Below are 17,733 nucleotides of genomic sequence, written 5' to 3' on the forward strand. Positions count from 1 at the left end.
TCGCCTCTTCCTGTGTGTTCCTGTAGTAGTCTCTCTCCTACAGCCTTCCTGACCCCTGGCCCTCACTCCAGACTACCCTATAGTATAGTACCTTGCTAAAGTGTTTCTTTTATTTTAGTATTTCTCTACAAATTACAAAAGACTTTCCACTATTTTCCAATTACTCCAGTGTATTGTTAAAGCCAAACTCCTCAGTTGGACGTACAAGGCTCTTACCAATCAGTTCCCTTCTGCTTCTCCAACCTTGTCTCTGAGCCTTCCCTGGGAAGAGCCCTCTGCTCCTGCCTTGTCTCCTTATTGTCCCTGAACCCGCGGCTCTTTCCTGCCTCTGCACCTTTGCTCAGGCCGTGCCCCAGAACCAGCTGGCTATCCCTTTGGAGGGGACTGAACACCCACGTAATGTGCGGTAAGTCTGCAATGGACGGTGGGGAACAATGACGAATGGAGCTGGGCCTGAGGAAGGCTGGAAGGTGAAAAGCAAATGTGACCAGACAAGGCTTACGTGTTAATCAAGTGAGTCAAGAAGTACGTATTTATCATTGAACAGTGCTGCTTGGTCGGGTTGTCTAGGCCGGGGCTTTTCAAACTAGTGTGCAGACGAGTATTTGGGGCATCTTGTTAAAATGCAGATTCTGGCAGGAGGTCTCGGGTGGGGGCCTGAGAGTCTGTATTTTTAACAAGCTTCTAGGGATGCCTGTACTTCTGGTTCTAGGATGACCTAGATAAAGGATCTAACTTTAGAAAAGGAGCCCTGTTCATATGATTTGGACATGGGAACAGGAGATGGTTAGCCAGCCCCTTAGGGGCCTGCCTATAACAGGCCTATGGTGAAGACATTTCTTGCATTCTGAACAACTGAAAAAAAAAAAAAGTGTGATGATTCAAGTCTTTCTGATGAAGGAGGGGGTATGAAAACTGAGGACAAAATTGAGTGTGTAGGGCTGCAGTTTAAAGGGAAGAAGCATCTTTAACCATAGAATGGTGGCAGTGAAGATAGCCATTGGGAAATGAAAAGATTCCAATGTTGATTGGGTTGCAGCCTGTCATTATACACACACACGCGATCACACACACACGATCACACAGTCAGAGTATATGCTGGGTGCTGTACTTTCTCCTGCTGGAGTTGGATCATCTCTTCTCTCAAAGGGGGCACCTCTTCTGGTCCACACTATAGCGTACAGTTCAGAATCTATGTCTGGTTTGAGTGCAAGTGGTGGTACTTCACCCTAACAAAAAATAGGAATTGTTTCTGTAGGGTGTTATCTCCAAACAGAAGAGCAGGTAGGAAAACATCTTGTTGGCATAATAAACTACTTGGCTGTTTTAACAGTGTCTGTGTAATTATTAGCCTCGCCTTTGTATCTTTGGCTAATCAATAGCTGGCCTTTTGATGAAGTTGGGTGTTATTTTCTCACGGCTTAACTTCGTGCAAACTACAAATTACCCTGATTAACGATTTTAATGCCACTTCCCTCCTTGCAGTAAGTTTCCCTCTCTGCTTTTATCACAGAGGAGCATCTGCTGGGGTGACTGAACTCGGATCTTGACACGGAGTCATGGCCATGGTAAGTCGCGGAGTGCCGCACCCTACGTGGTGCCAGCTGCAGACAGGTACGGGATGTGTACTCAGCGACTGTTAGTTTAAACAAAGCACTGTTTGCTCAACAGAGGGGAGAGGGAGGAGGACATGAAAAGGCAGGGTTTTTTTTTAAACATCATTTTAATTTCTTTCAGCAGTAGTAAGCAACTTGACCCTGAAAATTGATTGAGAGAGCGCATCCTTTGAATCCTCTTAACAGCCTGAGAATGTAGAAACAAGTTATAGTTATCTCTTTGCAGAAGCACTACGTATTTATTTTAGCACATTTAAAAAGGAAAAACTAGAAATCCTGGAGGTTCTACCCCACAAGATGACCACTGTTGATATTTGGTGTAGCCCCATCATTTTAGGCTCATCAAGAGGGATGTTTCTTAGCTGTATGGGCTTGTCATCTCCCTCCTGCTTTCGACTGTGATCAGACTCCTCAGAACTTGGTTATCTGATCTTTGGGACAGGCGTGGAATCCGATTCCTTTGAGAGTTCTATAAAGTTCAGCTCCCAAGGTGGAAGCTGAGCCTTTTAGGTGCAAACGTGGCTCTACCTAAGGCTGGCCATCTGCTCTCCTTCCCCCACCCAAACGAGCTTTCTGAATAGTTGCCTGATTCTGACCCCTGCTCTTCTGGGAAGGAATAATAGGAGGAGAAATCTTATACCTGGAGAGGAACTCGAGATCCTCTAGATGCCTTCCTTTAGGAAGATGGATGTGTAAACTATCCTGCATATATAGTAATACACTCTTAAAAAAAATTTTTTTTACATTGGACATTCCAGAATTTTCTACATGATCCCTGACAAAGGTTTATTCATGTCTGCCCCAAACCTCTTATGCTTTAATTTAAAATCCATTCTTATTGATTGATTCTCCCTGGACGTGGAGAATACTTATTCAGGAAAGTTTATGGTGTCCCTACTTTCTGCCAGATGGACTGAACATCAACAGAGTGCTTTTCCTGCCTTCAGCAGCTCCCAGCTTACCTTCACGTGAGGACTGTACCCACGTGGTCTTCACTGTGCTTTCCACTCCAGGGAAATTACTTCAGTTGCTCTCACCTTTCCTCCTAAAAACCTGTTTTTCCATTATGACTGTTATTTGTTAAACAGATAAGGGACATTTTTAAAAGAAAAGAAAACCATGCTATGCAGTCACAATATTGAAAATCCCAACCATTTGCGATTATTTTATTTTTGACCTTACTCAAATGTATGATTTTTTTTTTTTTCCAGAGACAGAGTCTTACTCTGTCACCCAGGCTGGAGTGCAGTGGCATCATCATAGCTCACTAGCTCACTGCAGCCTTGAACCCCTGGGCTCCTGCATCAGCCTCCCAATTAGCTGGGACTACAGGCATGTACCACCACACCCAGTTAATTAAAAAATTTTTTTTGTTTTAGAGATAGGGTCTTGCTAAGTTGCCCAGGCTGGTATTGAACTCCTGGTATCAGGTGATTCTCCTGCCTTGGCCTCCCAAAGTGCTGGAACTATAGGCATGAGTCCCATTAGCCTGGCCTAAAATGATTTTTTAAATAGTAGTAATAAGAGCATAAATAACAGTTTTGTGTTCTGCCTTTTTTTTTTTTGCACTTAGTATAGGGACATACTTAGAATAAAATGATAAAGTAGGATACAAAAGTTATGTATTCACTTTTATGCTTTATCTAATCTCTGTACTAACATGTTTTTATTACATTTTATGTCATTAAAATTATTTACTCTAGATGGTTGTTATGGGTGTTTTAATATTTTTATTTGAATTTTCCAAATTCTCTATAATAACCGTATATTTTAAAAGCCATTGTATTAAAGTATTTAAAACAATTTTTTTATGGAGATATAATTTACATATAGTGAACTGCGTAGCCCCTGAGGCTACTGGTAGCTGAGCTTTGACAAATGTAACTTACTCCTCTATCAAGATAGGATATTTTCTCATTCCCAGAGGCTCCTTCATGCACCTTCCAGGTTAGCCCCCACCTGCTCTCCACTCCACCCTAGAGTGCAACCACTGTTCTAATTGTTACTGCCATCGATTAGTTTTGCCTGTTCTACAACATCCTATAAATGGAATCACAGAGTATGTACTCTTTTGTTTCTGGCTTCTTCCTCTGACCTGAGCATTGTGTGTTTTGCAATTCATCAATGTTGTGTGTATCAGTAGTGTGTGCCTCCATCCCTTTCTACTGCTCACGATTGTTCCATTGTGTTGTATTCCAATCTATTTGACGTCTATCATCTTCATTAATATAATACCAATAATATTTCATAAGTTGTGAATACAGCAGTTATTTCTAGCTATTCATTTTTGTCATTCTTCCCAACATCCTGTTTCCTTTGCCTGCTACCACATGAGCCTTCCTGGATTGGAATCCCCTGCCTTCCCAGAATGGATAATAGTGCATTATGCCCTGGAATATAATCAGTATGGATATTTATAGGGCTAACAAAGAACAAATTTCTTGATCTTAGAGAAAAAGAGTGACTAAGAATGCTAATTGATAAACTGAACCACCCTTGCAAATCTCTTGATCGATTCATCTTGTTAAATATTAATTTTAATCCCATATTCATGTCCCTGAGGAATGCAGTTTGTTTTAAAGTTGCATGCAGCGTTTGAATACCATCCAACCATTTGTTAATACTAGAGTTTTAAAAGAACCTTGTGAAACATTCAACTCAGAAAGCTGTCTCAGCTGGGCATGGTGGTGTGTGCCTATAGTCCCAGCTATTCAGGGGGCTGAAGCAGGAGGGTCATGAGTTTGAGCCCAGCCTGGGCAAAATAGGAAGAACTCATCTCCAAAAAACCAAGCAAACAAAAAGCTGTCTCGTGGTGGGGCCAAAGGCTGTTAGGCCACATTAGAACTTTGACAGCAAATCACCAATTTGCTTATTAGTACTGATACATAGTAGAAGAAAAAGAAGAAAGTGCCTGTATTAGTTTCCTAGGGCTGCAATAACAAAGTACCACAAATGGGGTGGCTTAAAATAATAGAAATGTATTGCCTCACAGTTCTGGAGGCCAGACGTTCAAAATGCAGGTGTCAGCAGGGCTGTGCTCCCTCTGAAACCTGTTGGGGAATCCTTCCGTGCCGCTTCCTAGCTCCCGGTGGTTTGCTGGCACTTAGGTGTCCTTGGCTTGCTGCTGCGTAACCTGTCCCTGCCTTTGTCATATGGTGCTTTCCCTGTGTATCTGTGTCTTCACATGGCCGTCTTCTTGTTAGGACACTGGTCATATTGGATTAGGGGCCCACCATTCTCCAGTATGACCTCATCTTAACTAATTGCACGAGCAATGGTCCTATTTGCAAATAAGGTCATATTCTGAGGCACTGGGGTTAGGACTTCAACATGTCTTTTTTTGGGGAATACAATTCAACCCATAACAGTGCTCCAAGGAAGTTGGTATCATAAATTTCTACTTTCTTCTGTCAGGTATATAGAGGGTGATGATTAAGTGTTGGGTACTGACCATATCCAGGATATGAAAGCCTGGTCATTCAGCAGAGGAGGGCCATGCCCTGTGGTATCTGAGGACTTGGATGGGTTGATGTGGGCCACAGTGGGCCTAAGATGTCCAGGCCCAGGTGGTGTAGCACATAAAGCTCGTCTGGTTTGGTAGCGAACTGCCCTACGGGGATAAAAATCCTCCATTCCTTTAGATGGCCCATAGTACATCCTTGGATCAAATTAAATCATCAGGAAGCTTTAGCTCTATTCTACACTGTTTTTACCACCTTGTACAAATGCTCTATTGTAAATTCTGCTTTGGTATTACCCCATAGGCTGCCATGGTGGGATATTGTAAGAAATAGATACAAAGAATCTCTCTACTCTATTTATTATGGAGATATGGCTATATGGAGTCCTCTTTAATAATAACAATGACAATGATGATAGCCATGAGTTCAAGTTTTTGTTTTAGTGTTTACTTTTTCCTGGGTTCAATGCTAAGTACTTTCTTATATTATCCTGTTTCATTATTACAACCCTGTGAGTTGATAACATTATTCCTAATATATGAGTGAGAAAAATGAAGCTTCCCCTGGCTACACAGCTAGAACAGGTTGAAGACAAGATTCAACTCCGGGTCTATCTCACTCCAGTGCCTGTGTTCCTTCCCACTAAGCTTCTCACTGTAGCAGGTGCTCACCTCTCCCTCCTTCCTCAGCCTGGGACAATGCCCTATCCTGGATTTCCTTTGACCTCAAGGACTGCTCCTTCTCAGTCATCCTTTCTGGATTCTCCTTCTCTGCTGGACCTGTACTGTTGGAGAGACCCAGGCTTGTCCTAGGTCCCTGTTCTCTATTTTCACTTTCTCCTCCCATTGTCTCATCAAATACCACCCAAATGCTGATGCATCCTAAATTTATTACTTTAGACTTGACCTCTAGACTTACATGGTATAACCAACTGTCCTTTGGACAATTCCACTGGGATGTTTAATGGACATCCCAAACTTAACACTTTGAAAATAGAACTTCTAAATCCTACCCCCGACTGCCACCCCAAATCTGGTATTCCTCCTCCAGTTTTCCCCATCTGGGTAAACGATACCCAGCTGCTCACGAAAAAGATTTAAAGTTATACTTGATTCTTTTCCATTCTCACCTCCCACGTCAGTCCATCAGCAAGTTCTGTCGCCTTTGCTCCAAAACATGAGCTGAGTCTGTCTGTTTATTTCCATCTTAATTATTTCACCCTAGTCTAGCATCTTATCCCACCCCCGGATCTTGGCCCAGACTCCCAACTGGTCTCTGTATCTCCCCACAGCAGCCTGAGGGATCCTTTAAATATCTAGATCAGATCACATCCCATCCCTTGCTTAAAACCTGTCAGTGGCTTCCTACCGCACTTAGGATGGTACAAATTCCTTACTCAGTGTGGAAGGGCTGCCTTGCTCCGGCCCCAGCCCACCTCTCTGATTGTCTTTCTTTTTCTTTCTTTTTAATTTTTACTATGGAAAAGACTAAACGTACACAAAAGTAAGCAGAATATTATAAGGAACCCCTCTGTGGACCTATCAATAATTATTAACTCATGGTTAATCTTGTTTCTTCTTTATCTCCACTTCCTTCCTCCCACCTGTGTCATTTTGAAGTAAATTCCAGACATCTTATCATTTCATCCGTAAATTGTTTCAATAGGTATAAGTGAAACCTTGTAGAAAAATAAAATGTAACCATAATACCATTATTATACCTAAAAATGTTAAGACCGATTCCTAATGTTATCAAGTATCAAGTCAGTATTTACATTTCCAGTTGTCTCTATGTGACAATTGTTCACATTTGCCAATTTGGTTTTTATTTTTTACTGTTTGTTTGATTCAGGATCCAAATAAGGTTCACACGTTATGATCATCGATATGCTTTTTTAATTTCTTTTAGACTATAGTTCCCCTTCAACTCCCTCTTTTTAAATTCCCCTTGCAATTTATTTATTGAAGAAACTACTAATATTATAGATCATTTGTTAAGTAGTGTTTCTCAGAGTCTGGCTTTTTCTGACTGCTCCCTTTGGTGTGGTTTAACATTTTCCTGTGTCCTATATTTCCTGCAAATTGGTTTTTGGCTCTAGAGGCTTGATTGGCTTGATTTTTTTTCCTTTTTGAGGGGACAGATTACCTCATAGGTGGTGGTGTAGCTAATCTTACTCCTCCTGTCCTTGCCCACCACTTGAGCCACCTGGCCTCTGTCCCACTGCTCCTTAGGAGGTAGCTGCAACCTCAGGGCCCTTGCAGTAGCTGTTTCCCTGCCCGTAACCCTTCCCTCCACCTTTGCATGGGCAGCTGCTTCATACATTCAGCTCTCAGCCTCAATGTCGCTCCTCAGAGCATCCCTTCCAACACCTCTCTGTCTGCTTCACAGCACTTCTCACCCCCAGGCACTTTATGGAGCCTTGATTTGTTGGCTTGTTTACTGTCTGCCTCCCCCTGAACTAGAGCATCAGCCCCAAGCGAGGAAAAGCCTCACTTCTCATAGTCACTGCTGTCCCCCAGCACCTGGAATACTGTCTGGGCCATGGTAGGTGCTCAGCACATGTTTGCTGAATGAGATGCCTCCGTATTGGTAAGAACCTGCTTCTCAATCACACCACCGTTTGTGTACTCAGGCAAGCAAAGGAGGTACCGTCAAAGCTGCCTCAGGATTCAATGCTGCCGAAGACGCCCAGAGCCTGAGGAAGGCCATGAAAGGGTTTGGTAAGTGTCCCGCTGGAGGTGAATCCTCCCTCGTGCGCTGTACGTCACAGAGTCACACAGGAGGGCACTGTGTGACTCTGGCAGTCGTGAGTGGGTCTCCCTTTAAGAAAACACACAGGAACAAATTGGTTTTTCAAGACAAATTAGATGGGGAGGGGCATTCAGTCTTCATTTTAATAAAGAATTTTTAAATTTAATGCACTCATGGATTTCCCAGTTGTTTAAATCTGCTTTGAATTACAACATTAAAAATATGTATATAAGGGTCGGGCTCTGTGGCTCACGCTTATAATCCTAGCACTCCAGAGGCCAAGGTGGGAGGATTCCTTGAGTTAAGGAGTTCGAGACCAGCCTGACCAAAAGCAAGACCCTGTCTCTACTAAAAATAGAAAAAATTAGTCAGGTATGGTGGTGCGCACCCGTAGTCCCAGCTACTTGGGAGGCTGATGCAGGAGAATCGCTTGAGTCCAGGAGTTTGAGGTTGCTGTGAGCTAGGCTGACACAATAGCACTCTAGCCCAAGTGACAGAGTGAGACTCTGTCTGAAAAAAAAAAAAAAGAATCTGTATATAAAACTTTAGAAATGTATTTGTTTTCCAAACAATTTGGTTTCCCCAATTGTTTAAATGTGCTTTGCATTACAACATTATGAATCTGTTTATAAAACTTAGACATGTATTTGTTTTCCAGTTAGAGCTGGTATATGTATAATGCCATAATGTTTACAAAGCAATTTCACAAACATTATCTCATTGGATGTGTGCAAGAACCATGTGATTTAGTGAAAGCAGTTCTTACTGTTAGTATTTTAGCCCCATTTTACCAGATGTGAAACTGAGACCCAGAGAAGCCAAGTAACTCTCACAAAGTCATGTAGTAAGTGGAACTGAGCCGTGGCTCACACTTGGCAGGGCCCCGTCTCAAGCTGAGGCTTGACAGCTGTAAGTCCATGTTCTTTCCCTTGAGACCCTCTGCTTGTTACAGCAGTGATGGGCACAGCTGCACTGTGACAGCACCAACATGCAGTGTGTGGAGTTTGATGTGAAAAGGCTGATACTGTTTTCCAGTGTGCTACACTTTAGTTAGATCCCTGAGGTTCAAGGCCTCGTGCTGGGTGGGTCACATGGGGTGAACTCAGGCTACCCCATAGTCCCTGCCTCCAAGACTTGCCTGGCTGGACTTTTGGTCAGAGAGGTATCCTCTGGATCTTAGCTGCTGTTTAGAATCTCCTAGAGATTTGGGTAAAAACACTTGACCATCAGACCATCTTTCCCAGGCTTTTGGTCCAAAAAGAGTTTGTTTTACTTAGCTTCAATGCTGCTAATAGTAACAAGAACAGTAGCACTAATAGCAAATGTTTATTAAGCTCCACTCTGGGTGAGGCATAGAGATTTCCACAGGTTATCTCTTTCAATCTTGGCAGTAGCTTATTTTACTATTGAGAAGTTGGGATGTGGGGAGGTTATCCAACTTACCTGAGGTCTCAGAACCAGTAAGTGGCAGAGTCAGGATTCTAGGCAATTTCTAGAACACTTTTCCTCTATCTTTGCATGGTCAGTGCTTCATGTCTGACTCCAGAGCTGGAGGTTAAGCCACTGTTCTATCCTACTGCCCACTTCTGAACAGAACATTGTACTGAATCTATGCATCTTTCTTCTCATTTTCCCTTTTTCATAAATAAAAGAGAAAATGTACTGGACCCACCATTTTTGTTTCAGGTTTATCCTAACTCTTTGGTATAGGCAAGAACACTTTAATTTAGAACATTACCACATGGCATTCAAAATTATCAAAATAGGAGACATTTGGCACAAACAACGCTTTTTCATTGCCTGCCATGTGTGGGCCAGTGCGAAGCCGACTGTTGGAGGAGACAAGGACTGTGAAAATGTATCCTTGTGGCCACATAGTCCATGAATACTAGCATAGCTAAGTCATGTACAGATATAACTATGGCCAGTTCACAATATGACAGGAGGGGCACAAGTAAGATCCCACTGGGGTTCACAGAGAGGAGATCACATTTTATTAGGGGCATCAAGCAAAACTTCTTGGAGGATGCAGAATTTCAGATGGGCCTTGGGAGATGATTGAGTTTCAATAAGCAGAGTTAAGAGAGAATGTGTTTCAGGTGAATGCAAGAGTATGTGCTGAGCCCTAGGGGAGTTATGGTAAATACATGGAAAGGCAGCTTGTGGCAGGAGGTACTTGCAAAGCAGGAGTAGGCTGGTTGGGAGCTTTCTGAGAAGGCAGGTACCAAAGGAAGGTCCTGCGGTGCTACTATGAAAGCTACCTATAAGAAGCTCAGATATAGGGTGATGGATGGCCCAAAGGTATTGGCCAGGAAGCGACAAATGCCAGAATCATGATGTTAAATGGAGGAGGTTCGGGAGCCATATAAACCAATAGACTGCCAAGGAGGAAGTCAGAAGAATGGAGTGGCTATACAGTTGGGTGAAGCACAATAATTCAAGAGCTAAACCTGTGAATTGGGCTGCCTGCTATCTTTATGTGGATGCTTACAGTAGTGAATGGGATATTGTAGACAGCAGAGTCTGAAACACCAACTATAGCACCTGTAGTAAATCCAGCAGATGGTGGGGAGCCTTTGTGTACTTCTGAGCAGGGGAGGGACATTGTCAGAGTTTTTCTTTTTAGGAAAATAAATCTGGAAAGACTTTGGGATGACCAATTAGGAGGTAAGAATTAGCAGACTTTTGCAGTTGTCGAGGGTGATACCCTGAAATCCTGAATTGGAGTGATAGTGGTAGGAATTAAAAAAAAGAGGGAAGAATGCAAAGAAGGTTAGAGAGCAAGAATTTGCATGACTTGGCAGGAACTTTGAATGTGAAGGAAGGGAGAGGGTAAAAAAAAAAAAATCAAAGCCATGTTGAGGGTTCAGACTTGGAGGAAGGGTGGTGCCTTTCATAGAAACAGGAAGTGAGAAAAGGTGATGGACCTTCTCCCCCAGCTGAGAGTGCTGAACGGGAAAAGGATGGTTGTACCTATCATTCCCCAGTCCCCCCTACCCCCCTTTTTTTTATAAGAACAGAAAGTAGGTCCTTAAGGTATGTAAACTTAAAGTTCTATAGCTTCTTCCCTACACCTCACATTTTCCTGGATCTTGAGTCTCGCAAGGAATAATATGGTAAACCTACGTTTTTTCCTTTGTTTCTGAAATATTTCAAAAACCACTTCTGTAACCCCTCACAACTCCCCATACAGTAGAGACAATGAGGAAACAGAAGACTCACCAAACATACAAGAACATCCAGCTGTTACAAAGACAAGGGACCCATTTGAAAAATCAGAATAAAGTCCCCTTTGTAAAAGCTGCTGTAAGAAACAGGCAAGCAAAACCTAGGATGTTTTAATTTGTAATTCATAACTTAAAGTTTTGATAGGATGTTGTGTCATGGGAATTTTTTGGCAGTTACATAAAGGGAACCATTTGAGTTCAGGAAAGATAGATTAGAAATAAAAAAACACAATTACAGATTTTAAAACACAGTGAATGCAGTGAGCAGGCAACTTAAATTCTGCAAAATGCCAAGTCAGTGAATTAAAAGACAAATTTGATTTGTTTCAAAACTCAGAGGAAATGATAAAGAGACAAAGACTAGGGGAGGAAAGGCGAGACTGTGGAAGACAGATATAGGAGATCTAAAAGATGTGAAAAGAATTCCAGAGGAGGGGAAGAAGAATTACTCTGGTCAGCATTTATTGAAGGTGTAGCAAGTGCTGGGCACTTAATTATCTTATTTAACACTTGCAGCAGCCCAGGAAGGGAAAGTCCTATGATCATTCACATAGATAGATAAAGAAATTAATGCTTAGAGAAGTTAACTATTTTGTTCAGTGGTAAACAGCTAATTCAAGGAGACCCTAAGACTCAAATCTAGCATCTGTTTCCCAGTAATATAGACAAACCGTCTGAATAAGGACCTCTATTCTTAGAAACCCCTCTGTGTATGTTTGGGTAACCCACGTTCTCAGTCCTCTCTCAAATCGCACTCACTCACTGTCTCCGCTCTGCCCCAGGCACTGATGAAGATGCCATTATTGGAGTCCTTGCCTACCGCAATACCGCCCAGCGCCAAGAAATCAGGACGGCCTACAAGACCACCATTGGCAGGGTAGGCCTACAACACCACCTAACCCTAACCCTAACCTCTCCTGCTCCGTGGCTGACGTGGCAGGGACTTGGCAGGCAACAGAGAAGAAGCAGGGCTCTCCCTGATCTAGACTCCTGAAGTGGTATTGCATTTTCAAAGATGGATCCTTTGTCTTCTTTAAAGATGTTCTTGGAAAAAAACCCCAAAAAACAAAAAAACCAAAAAAAAAAAAAAAACAATTTCAACACGTTTCTCCCGCTATACTTATCCACAAGTGATTTCAGGGAGCTCTATGATTCACAGACCTCAAGGCCAAGCTGGTCCCTTCCCGCCCAAGTTCTCGCAGGGCCTTGGTTGTCACATGGGCTCAACTTATCACCCTTTTGAGCACCAGGCAAGGCTGAGCTTCCAGAGCTGCTTCTCTGGCCCTGATGGCTTCTTTTAGGCCACTATGGATGAAGACTTCCCAAAGTGACTAAAATGTTTACATCCAGTTTGTTTTAAATAGGCCCTCCTCGGATTTAAGGTCTGTTTGGACTCTTCCACATGCATCTGCTTGTAGCATACATTCATTCTTTTGATGCTCCTCAATGGAGGGGCACCCCCTCAAATTCTAGAGTGGGGCTTTATGTGTTTGCATGTATGATTGTATTTTAGTAGCTTATGTATTCAGATGTTGTTCACTTACTGTGTTTTCCCCTTTTAGTTTGAATCCCACACCCTCAGGAACCATCTCTTTTATCTCTATTTTCAATGACTTATTTACCAGAATCATTCCACTCAATCTTTCCACATCATTGCAAACCCACCTATGTGGTTATCAAGAACCTTTTTATTGAGGAAGCATTATCAATGAGTGTCTCCAGGTGTCAGAGTGCAGAAGCTCTATGTTAAGTATTTCTGCCCTGAGATACTTTTACAAACAGGTGAACTGAGACTACTTCTCAAAGACATTATTAAACTGCTGGGTGGGGCCGGGCTGGCTCAGCTGTTCCCCAGAGCATCTGTGTGCACACCTTGACTGGGCACCCCAGTAGGGAATGGGATTCCTGTGGTCAGAATTGCTCTGTCTTCTGGACATTTTAAACTCTTCTCCATCCCCAAAGAAATTCAATGAACACAAATAGGCATGAACGTACCTGTGCTGTGTGAACTAGAGACCTAAACGGCATTGCTGCATGCATTCAGTATTAATGTTCAGCTTCACAACTAAGCTCATCAGATGGTAGTTGGTTAAGATGCCCGACATTAACAGATTGAGCACTAATTTGTTCATTCATTCATTCATTCAACATGTATGGCTATAACATAAAAATATGCACGGTAGATTGAAACAAAGTGTTGTGGAATCAGGTTTGTGAGGATCAGAGATCTGGGTTTGAACAGCAGCTTGGCTCCTTATTGATCAATTAAGTTAATTGATCTTAAGGTTCTTAAACTCTATGACCTGTTCTAGGAGGAAATGTGAACAAATGTCTTTAGAATTTGATCCTTTGTCCAAATGATTATATTTCTTTTTAGGAATTGAGTCTTAAGAAATAATCATGAATGATCACAAAGATACAACTAAAGGCCTTGTGTGTATAGTAGAAAAATAGAAAAAAAGGACTGATTTAAGAAGTTATATTGCACCTATATTTATATTTAGAATTCTCTGCAGCTGTTACAAATGTGCTAGGTAAATATTGACTTGGAGATGTATTCAGGATTTACTGTTAAGTTAGCAAATACATTTGAGTCAGTGTCTACAAACATTTTGACCTCAGGACCCCTTGTACACTCTTAAATTATTAAGGACTTTTTTGTTTTTATGGACTATATCTATTGATATTGAACACATTAGAAATTAAAACTGGGCCAGGCACGGTGGCTCATGCCTGTAATCCTAGCACTCTGGGAGGCCGAGGTGGGCAGATCGTTTGAGCTCAGGAGTTTGAGACCAGCCTGAGCAAGAGCGAGACCCCATCTCTACTAAAAATAGAAAGAAACTAGCTGGACAACTAAAAATATATAGAAAAAATTAGCTGGGCATGGTGGCGCATGCCTGTAGTCCCAGCTACTCGGGAGGCTGTGGCAGGAGGATCGCTTGAGCCTAGGAGTTGGAGGTTGCTGTGAGCTAGGCTGACGCCACAAGCACTCTAGCCTGGGCAACAGAGTGAGATTCTGTCTCAACAAATAAAAATAAAAAAATAAAAGAAAGAAAGAAATTAAAACTGAGGGCATTTAAAAGTATGTATTTTTTAACTTAGTAAAAATAACAATAAATGTATTACATGTTACTATAAATACCATTTGAATGAAAAATAGCTATATATTCCAAAACAAAAAAATTTAGTGAGAAGATTGGCATTGTTGTACATTTTGCAAATCTCTTTAATGTCTGGCTTAATGGAAGACAGCTGGATTCTTCCATCTGCTTCTGCATTCAGTTTGTTACAATATGTGGTTTTGGTTGAGGTAGATGAAGAAAATCTGGTCTTGTATAGATATGTAGTTGGTACAGGGGAGAGTATTTTAATAGCCTTTTGACATAATTATTGATATATAGATACATTGAGTAGCTTTATGAAAACTCCAGCGTATACACGTGAGAGAATGACAGTGAGAAGGCGAGTATGTCTTATTATTATTTTGAAGGTAGTTTTGACCTTGCTGGCCCCTGAAAGGGTCCTAGAGACCCCAGGTGTCCCTGGACCACACTTGGAGAGTGGCTGGTTTAAGTTACAGCAGCAGTTAAGCGGAGCCACTTTCTTGCGTTGCAGGACCTGATGGACGACCTGAAGTCAGAACTGAGTGGCAACTTCGAGCAGACGATAGTGGCGCTGATGACGCCCACGGTGCTGTACGACGTGCAGGAGCTGCACAGGGCCATGAAGGTTTGCTGGTGCTCCTCCTCGCGTGCCCCTGGTGCTGTCAGTGCACACACTGACAAGCTTCCTCCAGAAACGGGGACAAAGGCCTTCTGAGAGTGGGGAGGATGACGTATAGGAGAAAGATTTTCCTTCATTTATGACAGCTTGAAAATGTTACGTTATATTATAGCATTATACTTTAAAGTTGTTTTCCAAAAAATGTTACAGAATCATTTGCTTCTTCCTGTGGCTCAGTGGGGAGTGATTGCAGCTTTTGGTACAGTTGTAGAAACTGTCTTGTGGTGTTAGCGACTTCTGAGATACATAAGTTTATGACTGACGCCAGGGGGCCTCCAGGATTAGAACTGGCAAGAGGGGTCTTGGCGTCCCTAGATGACCAATCAGCTGTGCTCTAGCTGGGGTCTGCCGATTTTTAATGACCAAGTATAAAATGCAAATCTAGATAGGTCTGACTTAGGATGGTTCTACTTACAATTTTTCAACTTTATGATGGGTTTATCAAGATGTAACCCCATCGTAAGTTGAGGAGCATCTGTACAATTCCCTTCTTCAACCATGTCCACAAGTACTTAGCCTTGTGGAATGTTCTGGGCTAGGCTCTGGGAAAGCAAAGAGGCGACAAAGTCTTTGCCTGAAGGTTCTGCCCTTCAGAGGAAGAGAACAGAGGAGCTCAAGGGAAGATTAAGCCCCCAGAGAAGCAGAAACTGTACCTAACCCGGCACAATAACCAACACATAGTAAACAGTCCATAAATGTTTGTTATTACTAATAATTATTATGGCAAACACATTGGATTTGGGTCAGGACAGTTAAAAGGTAACAGATCGTGTTGCTAGAACCCAGTGAGTTGTCTTTATTCTTTGCAGATTCATGGCTGTGTTCCTTCCGTGTCTGGGACTTAACTCTGTAAACTGGCTTATGTGCCCCCCTCCTCTGGTTTCGTGTTTAGGGAGCCGGCACAGATGAGGGCTGCCTGATCGAGATCCTGGCCTCTCGGACCCCTGAGGAGATCCGGCGCATAAACCAGCTCTACCAGCAGCGTATGTGACATCCTCAGTGGCCCTGGCCACAGTTTTGCTGTGATTTGAGAATGAGACTAGCAGCAAGTGGTTATCCACTGGTTAGACCCTCTTCATAGAAACGCAGGCCATGAGGGATCCTAGGTGCCAAGCTCTGCTTTGAGGTAGATCTCTGTCTAAGCAAATGGTTAACTATTGGCTTCTTAAGACTTCTCACGTGAAGATACCACTCTACTTGGGCTATCCAGTGCTGTATTTTATTATTCGAAAAGTTGGAAAGCTGTTCCTTGTTAGCAAGCAAAGGATCAAAGGTGTTTGTTCAAAATGGTGGCACCAGCAAATCTTAGTGGCCTGGAGGGGCTGTCTGGCCCAACTTCTTACCTCCAGACTCGACTGTATGTCCTCCAGTCAGAATGATAGCCATTCACTCCCCTCTTAGAAATCTCCAGAGGATGATAGGTACGAAAAGCCTTTTAAAAAAAAGCATGACTTTTTGCCCTAAGAATATAACAAAAAATGCACAAAGGTTTAGATCCCACAGTGTTTATTAGATATTGTTTATTTTAGCTAAAAATGTCCAACAGTAGCAGATTAGCTAAACAAAATATGGCACAGTCACACAATGGACTGTTATACAGTCATAAAACTCATATTGAAGAATATTATTAAATTACATTAAATGGTATGGAATATAGATAAGTGGAAAAGACAAGCCATAAAATACTATGCTGTGATCCCATTAAAAAAAATTGACACAGTTAACAACATACCGTTTTTTTTTAAAGAAAGGAAAATAATATGTGTATGTAGGGGGAAATCAGGAAATATATTCACCAAAATGTTATCAGTGATGATTATTTCTGGATGATGAGATTATGGTAGAGGATTTTTTTGCCCTCTGCTTCACGAGACCGATTTATTTTTTGTAAGTTTTCTGTAGTCAACATGTATTACTTTTGTAGAAAAAAACAACCACAATAAGAGCTTTTTGGTAAGTGTTCAGAGCAGGAGATTCTAAACCTTGGGACTTTGGAGTTAGGACCTGGATCTCAATGTGGGTTTTCTCCCTGAGGGCAGTGAAGGGTTGGAGCATCTCTTGGGTAACTTGTCAGAACCTCTCCAGTGAAAGATGTGGTAGAAAGGGTGCATGCTAGGATTTGTGTTTGACAGCCCCCGTCCCTGTCCCCAAAGATGGGTTCAGAAGCTCCACTCTGGCCTCCCACCTGTGACGCTGCAGTGGCCATTGCACGGCTGCTGCTGCCTCCGCAGCTGTGAGAACCATGTTCGGGACAGACCCCTGGACAGCAGGAACCACAGAGAGAGGATTTCGGCCCCAGCTTTCTCGACCCTGGCATTTTAAGGAACAGGAACATCTCGTTTCACTATGACAAGATAAACTTATCTGAACCATCTTATCAGAGTCCAGTTTTTGAAAAACTGTGTGTGGGGTGGAAAACCTCATGATGAGCTGCTTCAGTAAACAGGCTGATCTTGAGGGGACAGAATGCTCTGGAGTGAGACACAGCATAGGACAAGACTCTTTATTCTGATGTTGCTAATTTCACTCTCTTGCTAGAATATGGACGGAGCCTTGAAGATGACATTTGCTCTGACACGTCGTTCATGTTCCAGCGAGTGCTGGTGTCTCTGTCAGCTGTGAGTCACTGTCTCTGTTGGCTGCTTCTGATGGGGGATGGGTTTTATTGAAATGCTCCCCTTTACCAACCTTTCTCATCCTTTCAGCCCCCAAATGTGGATCTGCTCCAGGTGTTGTTCTTGGGCCTTTCTGTTATTTTATTTCTCCGTAAGAGACTCTGGCTAGTCATGTATGTCCATTTGTTCTACTTAATTCAGTATTTACAAGTACCTAATGCATGCCAGGTACCCCTGTTAGGTGCCCTGAGAGTTAGGAAGACAATTAAGAGGCAGT

At 42.4% G+C, this 17,733-nt stretch overlaps 1 protein-coding gene across 1 annotated transcript in view; it reads left to right on the forward strand.

Annotated features, from left to right (window-relative positions):
* ANXA4 (annexin A4) overlaps positions 1 to 17,733 on the forward strand; it is a 51,970-nt gene that overhangs the window by 21,220 nt on the left and 13,017 nt on the right. The window contains exons 2-7 of the mRNA XM_045549778.1: positions 1,514 to 1,568; positions 7,710 to 7,797; positions 11,838 to 11,932; positions 14,674 to 14,787; positions 15,734 to 15,824; positions 17,380 to 17,459. Of these exons, the coding sequence (XP_045405734.1) occupies positions 1,560 to 1,568; positions 7,710 to 7,797; positions 11,838 to 11,932; positions 14,674 to 14,787; positions 15,734 to 15,824; positions 17,380 to 17,459 (477 nt within the window). The 5' untranslated portion in view covers positions 1,514 to 1,559. The remainder of the gene's footprint in view (positions 1 to 1,513; positions 1,569 to 7,709; positions 7,798 to 11,837; positions 11,933 to 14,673; positions 14,788 to 15,733; positions 15,825 to 17,379; positions 17,460 to 17,733) is intronic.

The sequence above is a fragment of the Lemur catta genome, chromosome 4 (assembly GCF_020740605.2).
Source record: "Lemur catta isolate mLemCat1 chromosome 4, mLemCat1.pri, whole genome shotgun sequence".
In the NCBI taxonomy this organism is placed as follows: Eukaryota; Metazoa; Chordata; class Mammalia; order Primates; family Lemuridae; genus Lemur; species Lemur catta.